Here is a 20,480-nt window from a genome sequence, read left to right as displayed (position 1 = left end):
AGGCGGACTTATGTCACAAAGATTTTCCTCCTGCCTGAAACACATGAATACATCTCCCGGCCACAGAGATGTGTAATTATTGCTGCATTTGCCATTGCTTGGTGTGTTTTTGGTGCTAGTTTGGCTCAATGGTTCACCATGACAATAAAAATAAAACTGGTGCAGCCTAAGAATGCAACAAAGTTAGGTTCAGTAATCATCGTGGTGACTTACTGTTTCTACAGAAGGTGAGCAAGCTACATTTCTACTCCTGCTGTGTATCTGCAACACCACTTCTTTTCTGTAGGCTACAAGCTCATCAACAATACAGTGGATGTAATTTTTTGTCAGCAACTGCATGCTAACATTGTTGAACTGCCCTGCCTAAATGCTGCAATGCCATTGTCAATGCAGCCAGCAATTACTTGAGCTATCAGTCAAAAAGACAATAGGTGACTGATGTAACCCATCAGTCCAAGCAGCACCTTTATCCTCCAACAACCGAGCTTAACTCTGGAGGCCAAAGGGTCATTATACCATCTCCCTGTGGACTATTAACAATCAGCTCTGCTATTGTGTTACAGATTAAAGCTCACAGGCCATTAGTCAGGACAGGTAGAAGTGTTTGAAGAAAGCATTAAAGCCCAATTAGTGTAAAAGTGATGTGTGGGTTCATTTCTAGTGTGCAGCTGAGACATATCTACCAAAATGTGGCATAAATATGGGATAAGGAAACGTACACAAAAGCATGTTAATTTATTTTTCCCTGTACAACCAGAACACAGGCTGTTTGCAAACATAAACAACACTATAAAACGCTTCAAAAACTGAGTAATGTAAATAAATCACTGCCATTTTGTATATGAACATTAAATTACAGTACATGAATTGGCCGCACTGCTTTAAATTCCTTCTCACAACCATGAAGGGACTCACAGGAGCATGTAAATGAATCTGTGTGTGCACCTTCAACCCACCACGCCATATCAACTTATACTCTATTTGTCTGCTCGCCTTCCTCCCCCGCCACCATAAATAGAAACTGGCCCAGACACATTACTATTCCTACAACATAATCCAATGCAGGTATAACCTACATCATGGCACAGAAGTGATACACCGACTTTAATAATGGCTTCATATTTCCTTCCATCTCCACAGCGTCGCCCCCCTGAATCAATAACAGAGAAGCCCACACATTCAGTCTAATGGAAATGACTGACCCGCGCGTTTTGCGTGATGTAAAGCGAGAAAGACCAAGTTAGATTTGCACGCATGGACTTGTGGTGGAAAAAAAATCGGCTCCTGTGCTTGCGCCAGAGAGAGAGAGAGAGGGAGGGGGAGAGAGATACAGGCAGTGATACAGAGACACAGTGAGGGATGCACTGGCTGAAAGTGAAGCGGGAAGTCCGGGATTTTCCCTTTTCTCTCCCGTTTTGGGATAAAAACATTAAATGACAGACTTTAGCACAAACGCTCATCGGGGAAGTTCGCTTTTCGGACACTTTCGGGATAGTCTGCACCTGCCGACCTCTCCGTGTTCTGAGGTTTCAAGACAACATTCATTTCTAACTTGATCTCTTGTTGGGTGTTTGTGCGCAATGGCCGGTCGTTTACACGTGTCTGTGGTTCGGGATGGCTGGAAAATTAAATAAATTAGAACTCCTGTGGATGCGAGAGTGACCTTCTAATTGGATATTGGGAAGATTTCAGTCGCCTCTTTCATGAAACATCCTTACCTTTTCATTTTGGGGATCTACTTAGGAGTCTGTGCAGCGTTTTAGTTCAGAGCGCACTTGTGTCTGACTCAACGATGTGCTCCGGTGGGAAATACTGTGCGTTTTTGTTCTTGCTCAGAGGTATCCTGTCGGACCCGGGAACCTCAAACCAAGGTGAGAGCGAGGTTGGATGCACCAAATGTGACGATTTTGAAGTATATTTTTAACAGTACTGATTGTCTCTTCCCATTACGCACATGCACGCTCACACGCAAAACACAAGGTAACTTGATGTTTTTGCAGTGCAGTCTAGTTTACTGTCTACAGCCAAAACATTGTTTTTCTAGCATATTAAATACTTCCAAAAAAAACAAAACATGTACAGAATATAATGTCTTCACTTCTCACATGGGTCATGGATGTCCTAATAAGCATTAAAGTGTAATCTTTTCACAGGTGATTCTGGGCTGTTTTGCACATTAGATAATAGAATGACACCTATGGGTGACTATTAATTTGTGTTTTCCTTCAGGTGTTTCGCTTTTTCCCTCCAATGTCAATTTGTCGGTTGAATCAAGATGTCAGTCTCTTGGTTTGAGCAGGAGATGACAGTGGGTCTATGAATTATTACAAATTACAACAACAACATACACAGCAGAAACAGATATAAATTGTGTACAACCTAAAAAGGCACATACAATTTTCAATTTCTTGGCTGAACCAAGAGATGTCAGTCTTGGTTTTAGACGATGTGTCTGTCCTAACCACTGATGCTGTGCAGCGTAGACAACACCTCTTTGAAAGACTCAGCATAGCAATAATAATGTTTTTTGTTACTTTTCTACCTGCTCTCTTTTAAAATAGATAAACTGTGGCCTCAAAATGCATGCACAAATTTTAGCTAAACCAAAAGATGTCATTCTTTGTCAGAACATGTGTCTGCTGTACTGATTACTGAAAGGTTGCAACATACATATCTGAAAGATTGAACCAGCAGTGTTAATAATGTGGTTACTTTTGTACATCCCATGTTTGAAAAAAAGATGAATTTGACTCTGACTCTTACAAAGAATACACTTTTAACTTTTGCAGCCTCAAAATTCAAGTGAAATAATCTGTTTGCTGGTTGAACCAAGAGATATCTCTTGGGCTTAGTTCACCATTTATCTAAAAAAGAAAAGAAAAAAAAAACACTTTTATACATTCACAGCCTCAAAATTGAAGCAAAAACATATTTTTTTTCCTGCCTGAACCAAGAGATGCCGGTCTTGGTTTTGTAAGTCACAATCATCTTTACTGTATTTATAACAGGGGTCTTCAGCATTTTCTCCTACTTTGAGGAGAGATGGACCCGGGACGTCCTACTATGTTTACTGCATAAAAATTAGCTGCACATGAGATGCTTTCAGTATATTTTTGTTTTTTTCCTCATTTGAGCTTACTTGTAGCTGCAAAGTTAGCAGCAGCTGTGGTATGGCTAGGTGCATCAGCCAAAATCTTTGCATTTTTGCTCATGGTTTCTGAGGTGAACAGTATGTCATTGTCTTGCTTGATGATGATGATCCATTATGACTCACAAGACTGCACGTACACTTGGAATAATAAAATAGCAAATTGGCCAGTATGTTTCAATAGTAAGTAAGTGTTAGCTAACTATTTCACTTCACCGTTATGGATAAGTGTCACACAGCGATTTAGCGTTAACTAGCTCACATGATTGCACAAGGATTCATGGGTAACATGGTTAGCCTATCAATAATGTTGTGCACTGTCAATAAAATGTTGTGTTTTTTTTAATGAATAGGCTGATTTATTTTTTCCAATAATATGTTGGATTTATGTTACTGTGTATTTTCAGATAAAGGCTATTTTTTATTAAAAAAAAAACAACACAAACTTAAACTAAAACTTATATTACATTATCAAACAATCATTTGGTGCCCCCCTGCTGTAACTCCAAGAAACATCTAGGGGTCGTGGACCCCCTGTTAACGGTCCAGGTTTTACACCAAAAATATTCGAATGTTTATCTATTAATGTTGCTCTGATTTTATTCTTTTTTATTCATTTTTTATTTTTTACAAAAAATATGCATATAAAACACATTTGCAGCCTAAAAAATCAGAAAGAAATGGTAATATGTTGGCTGTTTTCAGTGAATCTGTAGTCAAAATCATCAGTATTCTACAACTTAGAGTACACATCTTTAAAAGACTGATCACGGCAATGCAAGTCATGCTTTCTTACAGTTTTTGACCATCTTAAATCTCAAAAAAAGTTGACGTTGCTTTCAATTTTGCAGTAAATACACCCTGAAATACAAACTTACTGCATCAACAGGCAAAAATGTAAATTTAGGTTCTGTGTGCTGTTACTGACTAGGAGCTCCATCAGCAAAATTATGGAAGAGGCCCTGACATTATTCTTCACCTCCAAAATCTGAGTGCACAGAAACATTGCAACAGCTATAGGTACCACACAGTGTTTCAGTAAATGTCAGCCTCTAGCAAACTCTGTCAGCTATACTGATACTTTTGAGTTGCCTATTTCTGTCTTCTATGATGAGTTATACATTCATGAATAAAAATATAACTGATTTCAGCCCATGCAGTTCCCGAGAGGATTTCTCACAGATACTTGTTTTATACTAACTTTAATATACTTATTATGTTGGGCCAGTGGTTCACACTAAATGTATCAGAATAATTTCCCACTCTCTAAAATTCATTTTCCATTCATGTGGGCAGTGTGTACAGTTGCATATGTATGAGAAACACAGGACAAAATAATTTTATCTCCCCTCAGTCGTACTCATAAGTCACATGGGTAAATGGTTGCCATAATGTAATCTGTTCATGACATCTTCCACTTTGCACATTTGCAGAGGTCAGTTTAATATTCCATCCTGAATGTTTAATGTTTAGGATACACATTTTCAAAGACGACAGAAGCCCTTTCACTAGCCAAATGTCAAAGTCTCCTTCACTTCATTTTTCTGTGTGTCTTCTTACGCGTGTGTGGTGTGTGTGTGTGTGTGTGTGTGTGTGTGTGTGTGTGTGTGTGTGTGCTGAGTTTCCCCACAGGATGCCTGTCTGCCTGTGGTGGTGACAGGCTTGAAGGGGAGGGGAGGCACAGAGGGGAAACTTGGAAAAAAAAAGAAAGACAACGTGAGGAGTTTAAAATATAGTGAGAGCAAGCTTATATATGTTAGCCAGGTGCCATTTGTCTGAGTGACTTTTCTAATGAATGTGAATCACTTGAGTAGCTATGTCCTCTCAAGCTAAGAGAAATTCAGAGAGAGGACGTGTGGTCTTCATATAGCAGAACATTTATTGGCCATTTTAGTTGTTTTTGGTCAACAAACATTATTTGTTATAAATGATGTCAAACCTGATGATACTTAGATCTAAAGTTACTTTAACTGTCCATACAATGTCTTTTAATATTGCTCTCTAAACTCCCACCCTCCTTAGTTCCTTGCTTTGCTTGGGGGCCACTTTTGCAAAATGACAGGAGGCAAGGGGCCAGTCCCAGCAGCCCCATACATGTTTCTGAGATTTTAGGATATTTCTCGTAATTAAGGACATTTCTTGTATTTTAGGATATTTGGTGATTTTAAGCCAATTCTAGGATTTAAGGCTGTTTCAAGGATTTTAAGGCGCTTCTAGGATTTTAGAAAATTTCTCAGATTTTAGGATGCTTCTTAAGACATTTCTAGGATTTTAGGACATTTCTAGAATTTCAGGACATTAGGGGCTTAGCTTGGACCTCTGTTGGAAGGGTGCGGGTTATCCTCCACTGACATTGGTTCTGATAAACAAGCGCTATTTTGATGCTGTTTTATGCATTCTGGCACCTCGCGTATACTAAAATTAAAAAAAAAACAAAACAATTCCAAGTGGGAATCATTTTATTTTTATTGTTAATTAGAAAATGGTTGGAGGGCCACATAGATCTGGCACATGGGATATAAGTTGAGTATGACTGCGCTGTGTCTTTCAAACATCTATTGTACACTGTATATTACATAAATAATTTGCAATGATAAGGGTGACAGATTTATGGATAAAACTCTTCATTTTTAAAATAATTAGTCTTTCATTGCAGACAGACAAAAGCAGGCTTCTCCTTGCAAACAAAATTTTGGAGACTGAAATGACATTTGTCACTATCTTGCTAACTAAGCTAACACTAGCGTTATGAATTGTGTGAAAATGCGGGTACTGGTTGACTTGTTTATGTTTCCAGCTGACTGGTTAAGAAAGGGAGAGCACTTGTGAAAGGGCTCTTAAATATGCACTTGATGGTTACATACATGATATCAAGCTAAAAGCCCCAAGCAAAGCTTCATGTCTCATGGGTAAAAAGACCTGACCAGATGTCGGTTCACCATGTAGAATACATGGAAATAAAAAGCAACATCCTTGCAGTGTGAAGTTAGTCCTTAAAAGTATGAGAAGGAAAATGTCACATAAAACTGTTATTTCTTATATCTTCTTAAGATAACCTGCGATGATGCCCAGCTTTCTTGTTTGTATTTTCGAACGGTATTATTTCACATTTTAAGGTCCAGGTTGTAGGATGTAGGCATATATTGGCAGAAATGGAATATAATATGATACGAAAGTTTTCTTAAATATATAAACACCTAAAAATAAGTGTTTTCATGACCTTAGAATGAACAGTTTCCATCTACAAATGGAGCAGGTTGGAAAGGACGAGACTTCTGTGCCTGGTAAAAACCTGCTGCGCAATGAACACTGAAAGAAGGGGGCTATTTGGCATGTACTTTGAGTTTTTAGTTTGGCCAGGAACTGTCATGTTGTGCATCTTTATATACAGTCTATGGTATTTTGTCTGAAAGGTCATTTACAAGCAAGCAAATCTGTATAACAAGAAGCTTTAATTACCAAATACAGTACTTGGTATATTCTCTTGCTAAATGGCTCACACATGAATCAGTTATCAAAACAGTCATTTGCAAATGTTCTGTCAGTCAATTAATCACTGAATTGATTAAATTTCTCAGCATTTCTTTGTCATACAGAGTGTATTTTAAAAGGAGGTAACCATTGCATCCAAACTCAGCAGTAGCATTCAGGCAGATCCTGCTCTTTCTTCCTACTTAAATATAAGGATGCGGCATCATCTGTGTCATGATCAGGTGAATTAGATGCTGCTGTCAACTTTTATTATCATCTCATATAGAAAATAATGATTCTTCCTCCCTCAGTGGCTTTTTGAAACCACATCCTGGATAACTGGAAAAAAGGGCCCTTATAGAAATGCCTGTCTCTCTGGAGGATCACAGCCAAGTGCTTGTCTAGTTGAATTTCCTCAGCCAAACACTGCAATAATTGAGGATTCAAACTTAATGTCTAGCTTTTGAGCATTCATGGGCCTCTTGTGGGGAAGATATATATGAGACTTTTCTCATTCAGCTCAAGTCCAGGTTTTAGACAGGCATCACCCACAGACATATGCAGCAATTTTCTGAAAAGTACTGCTCAATAAAGTCTGTGTACCTGCCAGAGAATAGATCGTTGCTATATATGTGAATCCACATTAGGAAGGTAAGGTTTTTTACAGTGAAATCACATGTGTGGTTCCACTGAACTAAGTCCATTTACTTGGTAGACACTAGACAACAATATCTGTAATATGTGTGGTGAGTGGTGGGAATCCTAGGTCAAATAACTACTGATATTTGGGTAACTGAAGGAAAACCTCCTTAAGGAAATAGTTTGACACTTAAAGGGGTAGTTCACCCCAAAATCAAAAATACATATTTCTCCTCTGACCTGTAGTGTTATTTATCAATCCAGATAATTTTGGTGTGAGTTCCAAAGTGTTGGCCGTAGAGATGTCCAATATAATGGAACCAGATGGCACTCAGCTTGTGCTACTCAAAGTGCCAAAAAATATATTTGAAAAATTCAATAGTTATGTCTCTTTGCAGAAAACATAACCTTTTTACTAAAGATAATCCACAGTTCTTGTTGTGAGCAGTTTCATGTAGGAACTATTTAATTATTTCAACCAAACTACACCCAAGGGCAAAGGTAATGGTGTGGTTTCATCTTTTCAAACATTTGGCCTGACGAAGATCCAAGCAGGATCAAAATGTTGTCTGAAACAAACTTGTGTGGCATAGAGTAAGTGTGCAGGCGTTACCTTTTTCATCATTTGCACTGTTTTTTGACAGCCTTGCACCGATGCAATGTGCATTTTACTACCCTGTTTTAACCAAACACCCACAAACCATAACACTACCAGCAGGAAGAGTGCATCTTCATTGCCAAAATCACCAACACTCATCCCCTCACACCAAAATATTTCAGACGATACATAGCAGTGCAGGTGAGAGGGAAAATATGTATGTTTTAGGGATACACGATAATATCGGCAAATCATTGGTATCGGCCAATATCAGCTTTACAGTGAACAAACAGAAATGGCCAACCTGCTTTTTCTTATTTTGCACAATGACTGAATATTACACCAAAAAATATTTTATGTTTCCATCTACTGGTGGGACATCACGATAAGAGTTTGCAAATATAGTATGACGTTAATTCCACCACAAAAGAGACTTGATGATCACCAAAACAAGGTGGGGAAAAAGTGGATATATTGATATTGGACAACCAGAGAAGATATCGGATAACCAGTTATTGGCCAAATGAGTTGTTATATATCAGCATATTGGATATCATCAAGAAACCCTATATTGTGCATCCCTAGTATTTGTCTCTTTAAGGAAAAACAGTTATTTGTTTTCTTACTGAGAGTTGGTGAGAAAATTGATACCACTTCAAATGTTTGTGCAGTAAATATGTAGCTGCACCCAGGAGTTGATTAGCTTAGCTTAGTAAAAAAAAAAAAGAAAGCCAGCAAAGTTCTGCCCACCAGACCCTGTAAAGCTCACTGATGTTACATCTTGTTTGTTTCTGTTCACAGAGATGTAAAAAGCCACGAGCTGTGGTTTTCTGCTGTGACATTGGAGTTGTTGTGACGTCAGCAGTGACTGGAATGTATTCTGTGTCAGATGCTGTGGAAGTTTAGTCTGTAGCTGTTTTTTGTTCACAAAAGCACACTGTGATTATTTCTGTGAGATTTTTCCAGGTAGAAACATACTGTATGTCTCGGCTGAGCTGACAATGAAGCTCTTACTGAAGGGAGCCTCAATGTTCAAAGCAACTGAATACACTCAGTTTAGTTCAGCTTGAGTATTCAGTGTTGGACATTTGTTTGTTGATGTAATGGCATAACACTTCAGCCAGCAATATCAGTGCAACTGTATCAGTGACAAAGCACAGAGAGAACTGTAGCAATTTACTGCTTTATATATTATTTGTGCTGTCCTTATTTTCTAAACGTGATAATTTTCCTGTGGTGGAAAGGACTCTTTCAGATTATTGTGCTCCCAGACACAATATCCAGACAAGAGTAATGTGATTTGTCCTCCTGATAAATACTTGTCTGCAGATGTGTGTGCAGTATGTACGTGTGTGTTTTGAGTGAGAAAGTCTGTGTATCAAATTCAGTGCTGTGGTCATGGGTTATCTATTATTTCCTGGCTCCAAAGACAGTTGCAGGAATGTAATTATTCTATGACTACATTACTGTGTATGTTTGGGTGTAAGAGAAGGACAGGCAGACAGCGAGGGGAGTTGGTGGAAAAAGAAAAGTTTGCAGCTGTCAAACATGGTATGGAACATCGCTCTTCATAATGAAAGATTGTTTTTCTAATTTTGTCAAAAATCAATATCTTTCTGTCTCTCTTTGTCTGTCTCGCAGTCTCTCTGCCTCCCTCTCTCTATGTCCTCCTTTTGAACAGAACCAAGGCCATCTTATTATAATTCAGCCCTTAATTACCAGCAGGGGATCAAGGCTAATGAAGTCTCTGTAAATACTGAAGCGGTTCATTTAGTCTCACCAAAGTGTATCTTCTTTGGTTATCTGACTTGTTCTCAAAACAGTGGCAACCCCATTAAATTAGTCCAGATTTGGCAAAGTTGGCTGCGCGCTGGATTGACAGGTCGTCTGAAGATGTGACTCTTTGGTCTATAGTGTCGACCACTGAAGTGGGACGCACTTTATTGATAGAGATTGTAATTAACTGGCTGTGTGGAGACAAAGGAAATTGCACATTCATCATATCAAATTGGCTCAGGGGGCTTAGCGAGGGCCAGATAATGGCTCTCTTCATGCCTGAGCCGTGACCGGAGTGCAGACAGCTTGAGATTGTCACACTTGCATGTACACAGTGTGGTCACGGATGCACACAAAGAAACAAAGTTGTTAACATTCTCATGCAAAAACACCAACAAGCACCTATGCTGAAATAAGATTAAACTTTATGTTTGACTTTTGAAATGATCACTGTGTCAGATTGGCTATTAGAGTCAAAATTCTTGCTGTGACTTGGCCAAGAGTCAAGGCAGACTAGCCTTGACCAATGAGAGATACTGTGACATATAAATTGCAAAAGTATGCGAAAGAAGGCAAACAATTATTTTTGTCAGGGCAGTACAAAGTTTCCTGGATGCTGCGTTGGTTTTTTTCCACTAACACACACTACACTGTATAAAATGAGTGATGCCTAAAGTCTGACAGGTCGGCCATTTTTGGGCTGATGTTGTACGGTCTGAATTGGACACAAGGCAAACAGATGTGAACACACACTTGACCCATGGTTGAAGTGAGTGTGATTGTCCCCCATTATAAAATCATAACATGTATCCTTTCATCTGTCACAGGGCCCTATTCAGACTATGCATTGCACATAGTCTTAAGTGCATGGTGCAAGTCCATTTAGGGCGTATCCAGCAACTTTGTCTAGTGAAACAATGCATAATGCAGGTGCAAAAAAAAGGTGCAAGGGGCAAAGGGTCTGTATTTAGTCGCTTAATAATTCACAGGTGTATTTCGGGCGTTACATGTATTCATCCAGTCAAACTATCATCTTCCATTCCCTTTAAAAGCCAGATGTGCATGCAGTGGGCGCACTACTATTTGCAAGGCGGATGCTGCAAATTGGAGAAGTGAGCGGTTGTCTGCTGAGAGTAGAGCAGTAAAGTCACTACGGCAAAACTAAAAACGTAGTTCAAAATTTGAAAGAGAAAACAACTATATTTTAAGCTTCTGAAATAATCAATGAAGTCACGCTATTCCTTGTGTGTAAACACACACAGCATCTCTCTTAATGGGGTGTTGGAAAGCACCTCTGCAGCTCTGCTATGAACACATTTCACAGAAGGCAATTAATATTTTATTCATAAATGACATATTTCACCCGCCTGCAACCCGTCTCTGTGTCCCTGTGTGTGTAGCAAGCAGAGTGTGCGCATGTTGTGAACTTGTCAATGTATAGGCATCTTACTATCTGTTCAATATGCTCTTAAAATAACAAGGAAAATACTGCAATATTGACTTAAGACCAGGTACTGTTGGTGCTGCACAAACAATGCACCTGACCACACCTCATTTTAAGACCTTCACAGCCGTGGGGACACAGACAGGTGCAAGTACATTCAGTACTTACACACCATGGACACTGGCTTTGTAAATGACAACTGCACCAGAAACTAGCAATGAAAGTCAAGCTGCACTGTGCTTTGTGCTGCTTTGTAGTGGGATCAAAATAGGGCCCTCAATCTGTCTGTCAATCCATATGTATGTCACACATTGAACTGTTCAGACTTTAACTTGTGTTTACTTGTTTACTTTCATAGAGCAGTCTCCCCACTGTGATTTTGCATTCAGATGTGTCATGTGTTCACTAATCATCAAATACTTCTGCATAAAACTCTGTTACAATTTGGCAAAAACTCTTTTACACAATCATGCGCTCATAGCTGCTATCAAAGTCTACCGCCAGACAAGAACACCATTACTAGATGATTCTACAAAACCATGGATTACTTTCAGTAAAAAAATGGGTTTTCTTTTTTTTCCCGAATCCAACATTGTTATTTAACATTTAGATGTTTTTTCTTTTCTTTCTTCTTCTTTTTTTTTTTTTTTTTTTTTTTTTAGATTTCTTTATTTATATGTCCTACAATATCTGTACATATGAACAGTACATTTACAGTTTTGGAAAAGATTGAAGTTGAAGATTCAGGAAACTGAAACACATGTATAAGTTTGGGGAATGATCAGTGTTATGGTTATTAAAATGGAAAATCTTAATTCTGTGACAGGAGACAAACTGCATCTCTGCATGAAAGATGTGCCATGTATCCACCAACCCCTCACTTATATTGCTACATATAGGGCATACTACTTCCTGTGCTGGGACTGATGATTGGAACTGCAAACTGTGAACTACAGAGTCATGCATGGGAGTAAATTTTAGGGATACGGGGTTGTGGCCGTCACTATATCCAGAAGACTGGCTGTGTTTATCTCCAATCCATTTTAATTAAGTCAAATTTTATTTAGTTAAATACTTAAAGTTTTCATAGTCCTCCTGTCTTTCCCCTTTATTCATCTTTGGCTCATATTTGATGTCACGCAGCACAGAAAACTCCTGACCTCTGAGAAGGAGAGTACTAATCTTCCAGACTTCCACATGGAGGGCGGATCTGTGTTAGTGTTGGTGTTGTCCTAGACTTTTCTAAGAGCTGTTATTTCATAGGTGGTTGAATCTGATAAGGGCTTTACAGCTCTGTCAGCTCCTCATTGACAGCTTGATAACTATTGTCTGCTCTCTTCCTATTTTGTCACCTCCATTTCTCTTCTTTTTAAATTCACTGTCCAACCTCTCTCGCACTCTCTCTCTCTTCCCCTCTCCGCTCTCTCCTGTCACTCTTTGTGCTTATACTGTCCTTCTTTCTCTCTTCAAACTTTTCCCCTCCATTTTACATGACTTTCTGTTGCACCACCCCGCTCTCTCTCTCTAGTGGTTCTGTTGGACACTACGACAGTGCTAGGAGAACTGGACTGGAAGACCTATCCTGTCAATGGGGTGAGTGACATTAGCATTTCTTAAAGTAAGAATAGTCAGTTAAGCAGTTTCATTTTGCCTACATGGAATAAAACCCCTCAAACAAGTGCGCAAATTGAATAATTTTCACCCAAAATTAAATAAAACAGTTTGACGTAAAAATTTTAGTGGAGAGATGAACATTCAAACTGTCGTCAACCTGACCTACAACCCTTTCTTTCCAAAACTGAGCCCTTGAGTCAGAGTCGTCAAAGTTTTTTTTTTGTGCTTAGGTCAAATACAGACAGGAGACAGGACCTTGGGTCTTATTAAAAATCATACAAGCAGGAGGTTACATATTTTATATGCCAACCTTTCTGACAGAAGTCAGACCAATGTGTCATCCAGTGAAAACTGACCTGGCAATTTGCAGGTCAAAACGTCTATATGTCAAGGTTAAACCTGAAACGAAATGTGTTGAAAAGGGAACAATATCCAAGTTACATATGTTTGTTTCAAAATCATTTCAATGCATTACTTCAGCGTGTGCTTCACATTGAAATATAATTCAATCAGCCAAGTTAGGTAGAACGGATTATAATGAGAACATAGAGTATCTATAACAATGACATTTGGTGTCTGGGCTCACACAGCACAGCAGGGAATAAAGAGCAATGATATTAACTCCCCCCCTGAGGGAAGGCACTCAGAGCCAACAGGTGGATGCTGGGGTAGAGGTGAGGCTTTTGAAATGCTGTATGAGCAGCGGTGGCAGCTGTGGCAGTTAAGTAACAGCATAGCTTTCAGGTGAGCTGTGTGGCAGCTGCTATAAGAGTGTGCAGCGCTTTGATGGCTTAAGTACACCACCATGATTGAAAGGGTGTGAATACAGTATGTTACCATGAAAAAAGTATGTCATGTGAATCAATCAATCAATTTTAAGTGTGGAATCAGCATACAGCATGGTCCCAATACACTTCAAAGCATATAGCAAATAAATAATAAAACAAAAAATAAATACAAGTCATCAGAAACCATCTTGTGTCGGCCATGATACAGTGGTCCGCAACTTTTAGAGGATGTTGGCAAAGTGTAAAGTAGGGGGGGAGGATGCCCCTTCCCTACTTCCCAAACCCCTATGTAAGGCGCTTTTGCTTGGACCACACCTATCTTTGAACCCTGTGTTAATTTCGATCTCTTGCACGGTTTCAAAGTTATCTTGTTGGGAAAAGCTGTCCACAGACATAAACACCTGGCACTATACTGAAAATGGTCTCTGCAGCATTTCCAACCACAGTTGGTTTCACCAGGACCACATTTTGCCTTAATGACACACACACACACACACACACACACACACACACACACACACACACAAAAAAAGTTAAAACAACACCAGCCATCACACTGTTTTCGTAGCTGGCTTCTATGTTAACACAGAAATTATCATACAAATGACCACATTTCACTAAACCAACAACTAATAAGTCTTTTTATCAGCTTTCAACAGCAAAATTTTTTTTTCCATACTATTAATTTGTAGAAACTTCTAAATGTAGGAGTTTGGATAGGTATAGTGGCTGTGTCAAGTTGACTGACTTCACCAGCCTGCACTTCATTTAATGAAAAGCTGTTTACGCAGTGGCTGTATGCAACCTCGACATTCTAAATAATTCACTTTTCAAACAATTTAGCCTCGGTTTTAACCAAAATTGGATGCCTCAAAGCTTGCAATTTACCAAAATAATACTACTCTTGCAGAGAACTGGAGCTGGTAAGAAAAATGTAGGGATGTAGGGATGTAATGCTGCACAAATATAATCTAACAGAGAAAATAGAAGCAAACTAAGATGCTGTTTTCTGAAGGCAGATTTTCAAAATCCTGTTTACATTTATGTGCTAGAAAACATGTTCTTGTTACAGAAAGCCAGATACATCATTATGATACTCTAGAGATACCGGTATGTGTGATCCAAGACAGACGGGATTACTGTGGCATGTTAACCTTGTATACAGCTTCAGGATTCATGATGGTTGTCTGAGCATACGCGTCTCTGACTCAAGCGATTAGCCAGAGAAACAAACAATATGATTAACAATATCACAGCCTACGTGTTCATACAGGTAAAAGCAACCAAAAACACCAGTGAACATGGAGGTACACTGGATTTCGCCCTAATCGTCTATCTCTAGAAAGAAGAAATCCAGTAGACAGATGTTGTACTAGTGGCTTTAACCAAAAATCAGTGTCTGGTTGGTTCTACATGTATGTGAGTTTTTAGCAGTTCCACTAAAGAGAGATTTACCTTCTAACTTTCACAGATGGTTTTAATTAAACTGTTTGAGGACGAGTGAGGTAAAATGATTTGATATTCCCAAAAAAGCAAAGACTAAAGAAAATAATAACTACAGATTTGTGCGGCAGAACCAATCTCAGATTTATCTGATTTTACTGTTTCTATAGTTAATAAATTAGCTCCAGCTCAACCAGCTACAACAGTAAAACGCTGCTTACACCTGATTGCATCAGTATTAAAAATGTAATAATGTCATATAGTCGCAGGGGACATTTTACTGCAGAACGGGTATGTTTAATTTTTATATTTCTGTGCTCCTAAATAGGATTTTGAATGCAGGACTTTTACTTGTAATGTATTTTTTACATAGTTGTACTGTTGTACTTAATTAAGATAAAGTTTAGAATGGGTTTAATCACAGATGATTAAATACCTTTGCAGACAGCCATCAGAAATTTGGATATGGATTTGGATGTTATTATCATGTGATCAGGGATATTGATAACTGAGTTATTTCCCATGTAAACATTATATCCTTTAGGACGAGACCTCCGCCAGACGTAAGGTCGTGTCATGCATTTGGTCATATGTGTACATGCATATATGAGTGAGTGTGTATTTCTCTGACCGCACTTAATCTTGCATACTACAGCACATATCGGCCTTATATTTTGTGTGCACATTAATGACTGTTTGCTCAAGAATATCTCTCATGGCTGTGGTGTTTCCCAATTGTTTAAAAACCTGTCCTACTGAATATTTTATGCTGTCATTGACTGCTGACTCCTCACTGCTCTTAAAGGTCCAGTGTTAAGAATTACAGGGCTTCTATTGGCATGAAAAGGAATATAATATTCAAAACTATATTTCATTAGTTTATAATCGCCTGAAAATGAGAGCCATTGAGTCTGCGGTAGCTTTGAATGAACCTTTAATGTCATCATACTGTAAATAAATAATAATAACACACATACAAGTGGGTCCTCTCCTGTGTAGTCTGCCATGTTGTTTTACAGCAGCTCAGAATGGACACACCAAATACTGGTTTGAGATAGGGCAATTTGCGTTTTTGCAACGGCCACGATAGTTTCTACCCAGTTGGGACATGAGAGGTTTCAATCCTGAAACCTCGATGCTGCTATAATCTTAAACACTAGACCTCTAAGCAGTCAACTGGACGCATGTCCTCAGAAAAATCATAGTTAAAATTTTCTGGAAATTGTCTCAGCTAAAAACAAGAAGCCAGTCTATTGCCCATATTTTGTCATGCATCAAAAACTGCCATCAACAGAAAAGCTTTGTCTTACTTTGAATCTGCAGATTAAATCCATACCTGATATGTTATGATCAATTAAATTTAGGCACGACATAAGATGAAAAAAGGAAAACATTTATGTAATCTTTGCCACCATCATGACTGTAAGGTAACTAGGAGGGACAATCCCACCAGGCACAGGCACAACAAAAACACAGCTGCCTGGCACAAATTTGCACATTACAATAACTGCACTTTTCTGGTTTCTCAAAGTTTTTAGTGATGAGATGTTCTTCAGACCTGCATGAGCTTGACATCATCTAAACATGAATCCCTCTGAAAGCATATAGCAGGTCCTGCCTTATTACAGCTTCTAACATTAGTATTATGGATCATACAAGTTCAGTATATTACAAAAAAACAACTTGCATAATGTTACTGGTAGGATACTGCTATTCTGCTTCAATGTATCTCGCTGCTCTCCCACCTATCTCAGCTTTAATCACAAATAATAATCACTTCTGCCTAAAATAAACTAAAAGTAAGAATTTACAAACAACACTTCAAGAGACCATTTCTAAAACAAAATGGCAGAATAAATCTCCTAAAACACAAAATGTTGACTCTATAGTCTCTAGTTGTCTCCGCTGGTGTTTTTTATGAAACACATACAACAATGTTTATGTGCAGTGAATACAGATTGATCAAGCCTTTAGAATATCTAGATATTACCCTAATTTAATTGTACCACATTATTCTTACAAGGCTGAGCCTGAAGGGAAAGATGCTGTAGATTTCATTCTTAGAAATATTTCAGCTGGGACTCAGCAACCATCAGCAACAACAATAATTTTTCTATGATGTTGTGTCTAATTCGGGACACGAGGTGGTAGCGGGACTGTTTGTGCTTTTGGGCTATTATTAAAAGTGTAATAAATCCTTTGGAGCAAAACCAATAAATAGAAACAAAGTACTGAGATATTTTCAGGGCCAAATAATTCCAATATTGAAACAGCTCCCATCCTCCCTTGCACACAGCCTGCACAGGTTTTTGCTATGGGGACCAACAACGCCATTAATTGGTTGAACAAAAACACGACACCACCATACTGATTCACACCGAATCAATAATTCATCACAACAACAGAGATTTAATGATATTTTCATAACACCTCTCTCTCTCTCTCTTTCTCTTCCCCTTGGTCTGACAATGACAAATTGTCTTGTTTTAATCAAAACCTCACACCTCTTAGCCTCCACCACTGTTGTTAATACAACACTATCTGTCTGTGCATGTAGATACAGTAGATGTGTGCGTGTGTGTGTGACATTTTTCTAAACGTGCTAATGTCTTTTTCAACACCTAGTGACATGACGCACTGATAGTCAGACTAGAATCTCACATTTATTAATTAACAATTATAGGCTGGTGAGTTATGTTAATAACTGTAATTTTTCCATGAGAATAAAAGGCAGAACACGAGGATGTGATGACAGTTGTCAGTGTAGTCAGTACAAAAACACTTTTTGAAGTGAGAGCTGATTACAAAATAGTCTTAAGTGTCACTCTATTGACCCCTAAGCTAAGGAAACACTGGCTCTTTAATATCCTTCCCTGACATTTCCTGTTCGTGGACCTTCGTTGACTCCGGACCTAAAGGTCAAGTGTTCCCTCAGCTCTAGGAGGAGCAAATCCAGCTATAGCTTTAAACCTGGGTTTGAAAAATGAAGTCAACACAGAAGTGCCAAAAACTGAAATTTTTTGCATTACCACTTAAGGCTGGCTCTTGAGTAAGTCCACATAGCCCCCTATTCGTTTCCTCATAGAAGACAATGAGTACTAGCCACCCATAGCCAAAGTAGGGCAGATCAGTCCTTCACTATACTAGGAATCCCAAATTTACAGGTGGGACATGGCGGAACACGCTTGAGAAAAAAAAAAGATACACATATTGCTTCACCTGGCTTCTTCTCATTAGAAAGAAAGTCCCATCCCACAATCTGACGGAGGCAGTTCCTCAGAATCGTCACATAACAAACCCTTAAAGTCTGAATCCCTGTTCATCAGTACACTGCAGTTCTGAGGGGGAAATGCTCAGCCATGACGTTAACTGTTCATTTGGATCATGATATGTCTTGTAGCAAATTTTAAAAACATTACATGGACATGTATAAAAAGGTTAAAAACTCACTTCATCTTGAGGCAGATTGCATTCATAAGCTTGGGGTTTCCAATCTTTACACACTCAAGTCTACTGTTTTTGTGATTAGGGTTAAAACATTGACATGTAATAATGAAACGGGCTCAGGTGTATTTTTTGCTGGTATTCACTTGTGTTTCACATAATCAGTGATTGTGAGACAAGTAATATCCAGTGTCAGTATGTGAGTATGATTTATTAAAATGATTAATAGTGCAGTTTAGCGGTTGAGGCCAAAAGCTCGACTAAAGGGTCTGAGTGTTGTTCTGTATGAAAAGCACTGAATTAGCATTAAATTATTGCTATAAACAGCGCCTCTTTTGCTCCCTTTCTCTTGATCTCTCCTCTTTTTTACAGGTCTTCATTACCAACACTGGCAGCTTAGTTAGCTCAGTAACATACATAAGCCATGCGTGGGCAAGGAAAGGCAACCAGCCGTGAAGAGCAGTCGTCTGAGGCAAAAGTACTGAAGCTGACTTGTGTCGAACTCAGAAATGAATCTGAAGTTCTGATAACCTAGCGCTACTTCCAGCAAACTTGTCAGAGAAATAAAATACCAGCAAATATTTAATGATGACGATACATTAAATACACTTAACCACTTGCTTGAATGGTGGCCCTAAAGACTGACACATACTTTAAATATGACTTACTGTTAATGAAGGTGAGGTGAAGTTGAAGCCATATTGCCTCACCTCTAGTGAAAGGAGAGGTTTCTGCCTATGTTCGTAAGCCTGGTCTCTATATAGCAATCACTGATTTGAAAGATGATCTCTTTATCTGCGAGGAAAAAGTTCCATCTAAGCCTCTTTCAGCGATGAAAAACTTTCATCACAACTTTCCACTGACTAAATTCAGTGGCTGTCAAAGATTCCTGTCAGGAGTTGAGCGCAGACCTTGAGCTGCTGGGAGCCATGGAGGGGAAAAAAAGAGAGAAAACAACAAAAAAAAAACGTCAAAATGAGTACATTTAGAAACTCACCACAAGTTTTCAACGTCTGAACGTCTATGCACAATGAAAGCTGTTTCTGAGTGTCATGGAGAAGGCTAGTGTGTCTCTCTGTGAAGTCAGTGAGGGGCTGTTACAAGTTGGCATCATCAATTTTCAAAGCAGGATGCACAGTTCTACTTTACCTGAAAGGTAGGAGTCCCCTCTGAAGCCTAGTGCAGACTGGATGTGGAATGAACATATTGGGATTTATGTGCACAGGGTGCAGCTGCTCTGTGCAGCACTAAGTACAGGGACAAAAACAGCACAGGCATGAAAGAAGGGAGAAAACAGGCTGTACTGTGTTCCAACAGCATCCAAGTCAAACACTCTGTTTCATAATTTGTGTTGAAGCAGGCGCTGTCACAAATAAATCAGCCATAGAGAAGCAACAGAAACACTGATTGCTTAAAGTAGCGATTCAATTACAAGCCCAATTTTCGAAGGGAATGATAACCAAAACAAACTAAGATCATAATTCTACATCAACAACCACATTTGCATTTTGATCAGCCCATTTAATATCTGCATGTGTTCTCCTGTGGCAACATGAAAAAAGGGATTTGAAAATAATTTGAAATTTTTATTTTTGTTAAAGGGATATTACGCAGGAATTTCTCACACACAATGAAGAAACTTATCTCTCTCAATCGTTACTTATGACCCACTTCAAGTGTGTGGTGGTGTATTATTCTGCGAGACCCCGCCTTCTGCCTGTATTTTCTTATTTTTTGTGTTTTGGACATCTATCTTTTGGCATGTTTCTCAACAAAGCTCAGGTGAGGCCAAGGCTTAATAAAAATAAGCAACCAAGTGCTAGAACATAAGCAGCAGGCATACAAGAGATACAGCGCCTAAAAATCCCCCACAAATTTAGCGAGGCGAAATCCCAAATGAGAATTACTATAGGGTTGGCTTTTACTTTCTCGTTCGCTGGAGAGTGTGTTTTCCATCAGTTACTGACCTGTATAGGGTACCTTTAAATTTGCGCAGAACATGCAGAGGCCAGAGCAACTTACGCAAACACATTCCAAGTTCAGAGAACTTCCTGTCACGTAGCACGTTTAAAATGGGAATAAAAATATGCTTACATGAGTACAAGCATAGAAGAA

The 20,480-nt window shown here is 38.8% G+C and overlaps 1 protein-coding gene across 1 annotated transcript in view; it reads left to right on the top strand.

The window, feature by feature from the left end:
- Positions 1 to 1,351: 1,351 nt before the first annotated feature.
- LOC121948064 (ephrin type-A receptor 6-like) overlaps positions 1,352 to 20,480 on the top strand; it is a 69,064-nt gene continuing 49,935 nt past the window's right edge. Inside the window, exons 1-2 of the mRNA XM_088076625.1 lie at positions 1,352 to 1,871; positions 12,605 to 12,669. Coding sequence (XP_087932751.1) covers positions 1,793 to 1,871; positions 12,605 to 12,669 — 144 coding nt within the window. The 5' untranslated portion in view covers positions 1,352 to 1,792. The remainder of the gene's footprint in view (positions 1,872 to 12,604; positions 12,670 to 20,480) is intronic.

Source organism: Plectropomus leopardus, chromosome 1 (genome assembly GCF_026936395.1).
Source record: "Plectropomus leopardus strain MGB_pleo_1.0 chromosome 1, ASM2693639v1, whole genome shotgun sequence".
NCBI lineage: Eukaryota > Metazoa > Chordata > Actinopteri > Perciformes > Serranidae > Plectropomus > Plectropomus leopardus.
Note: the sequence above shows the minus strand (reverse complement) of the source record. Positions and strands in the feature narration are given on the sequence as shown.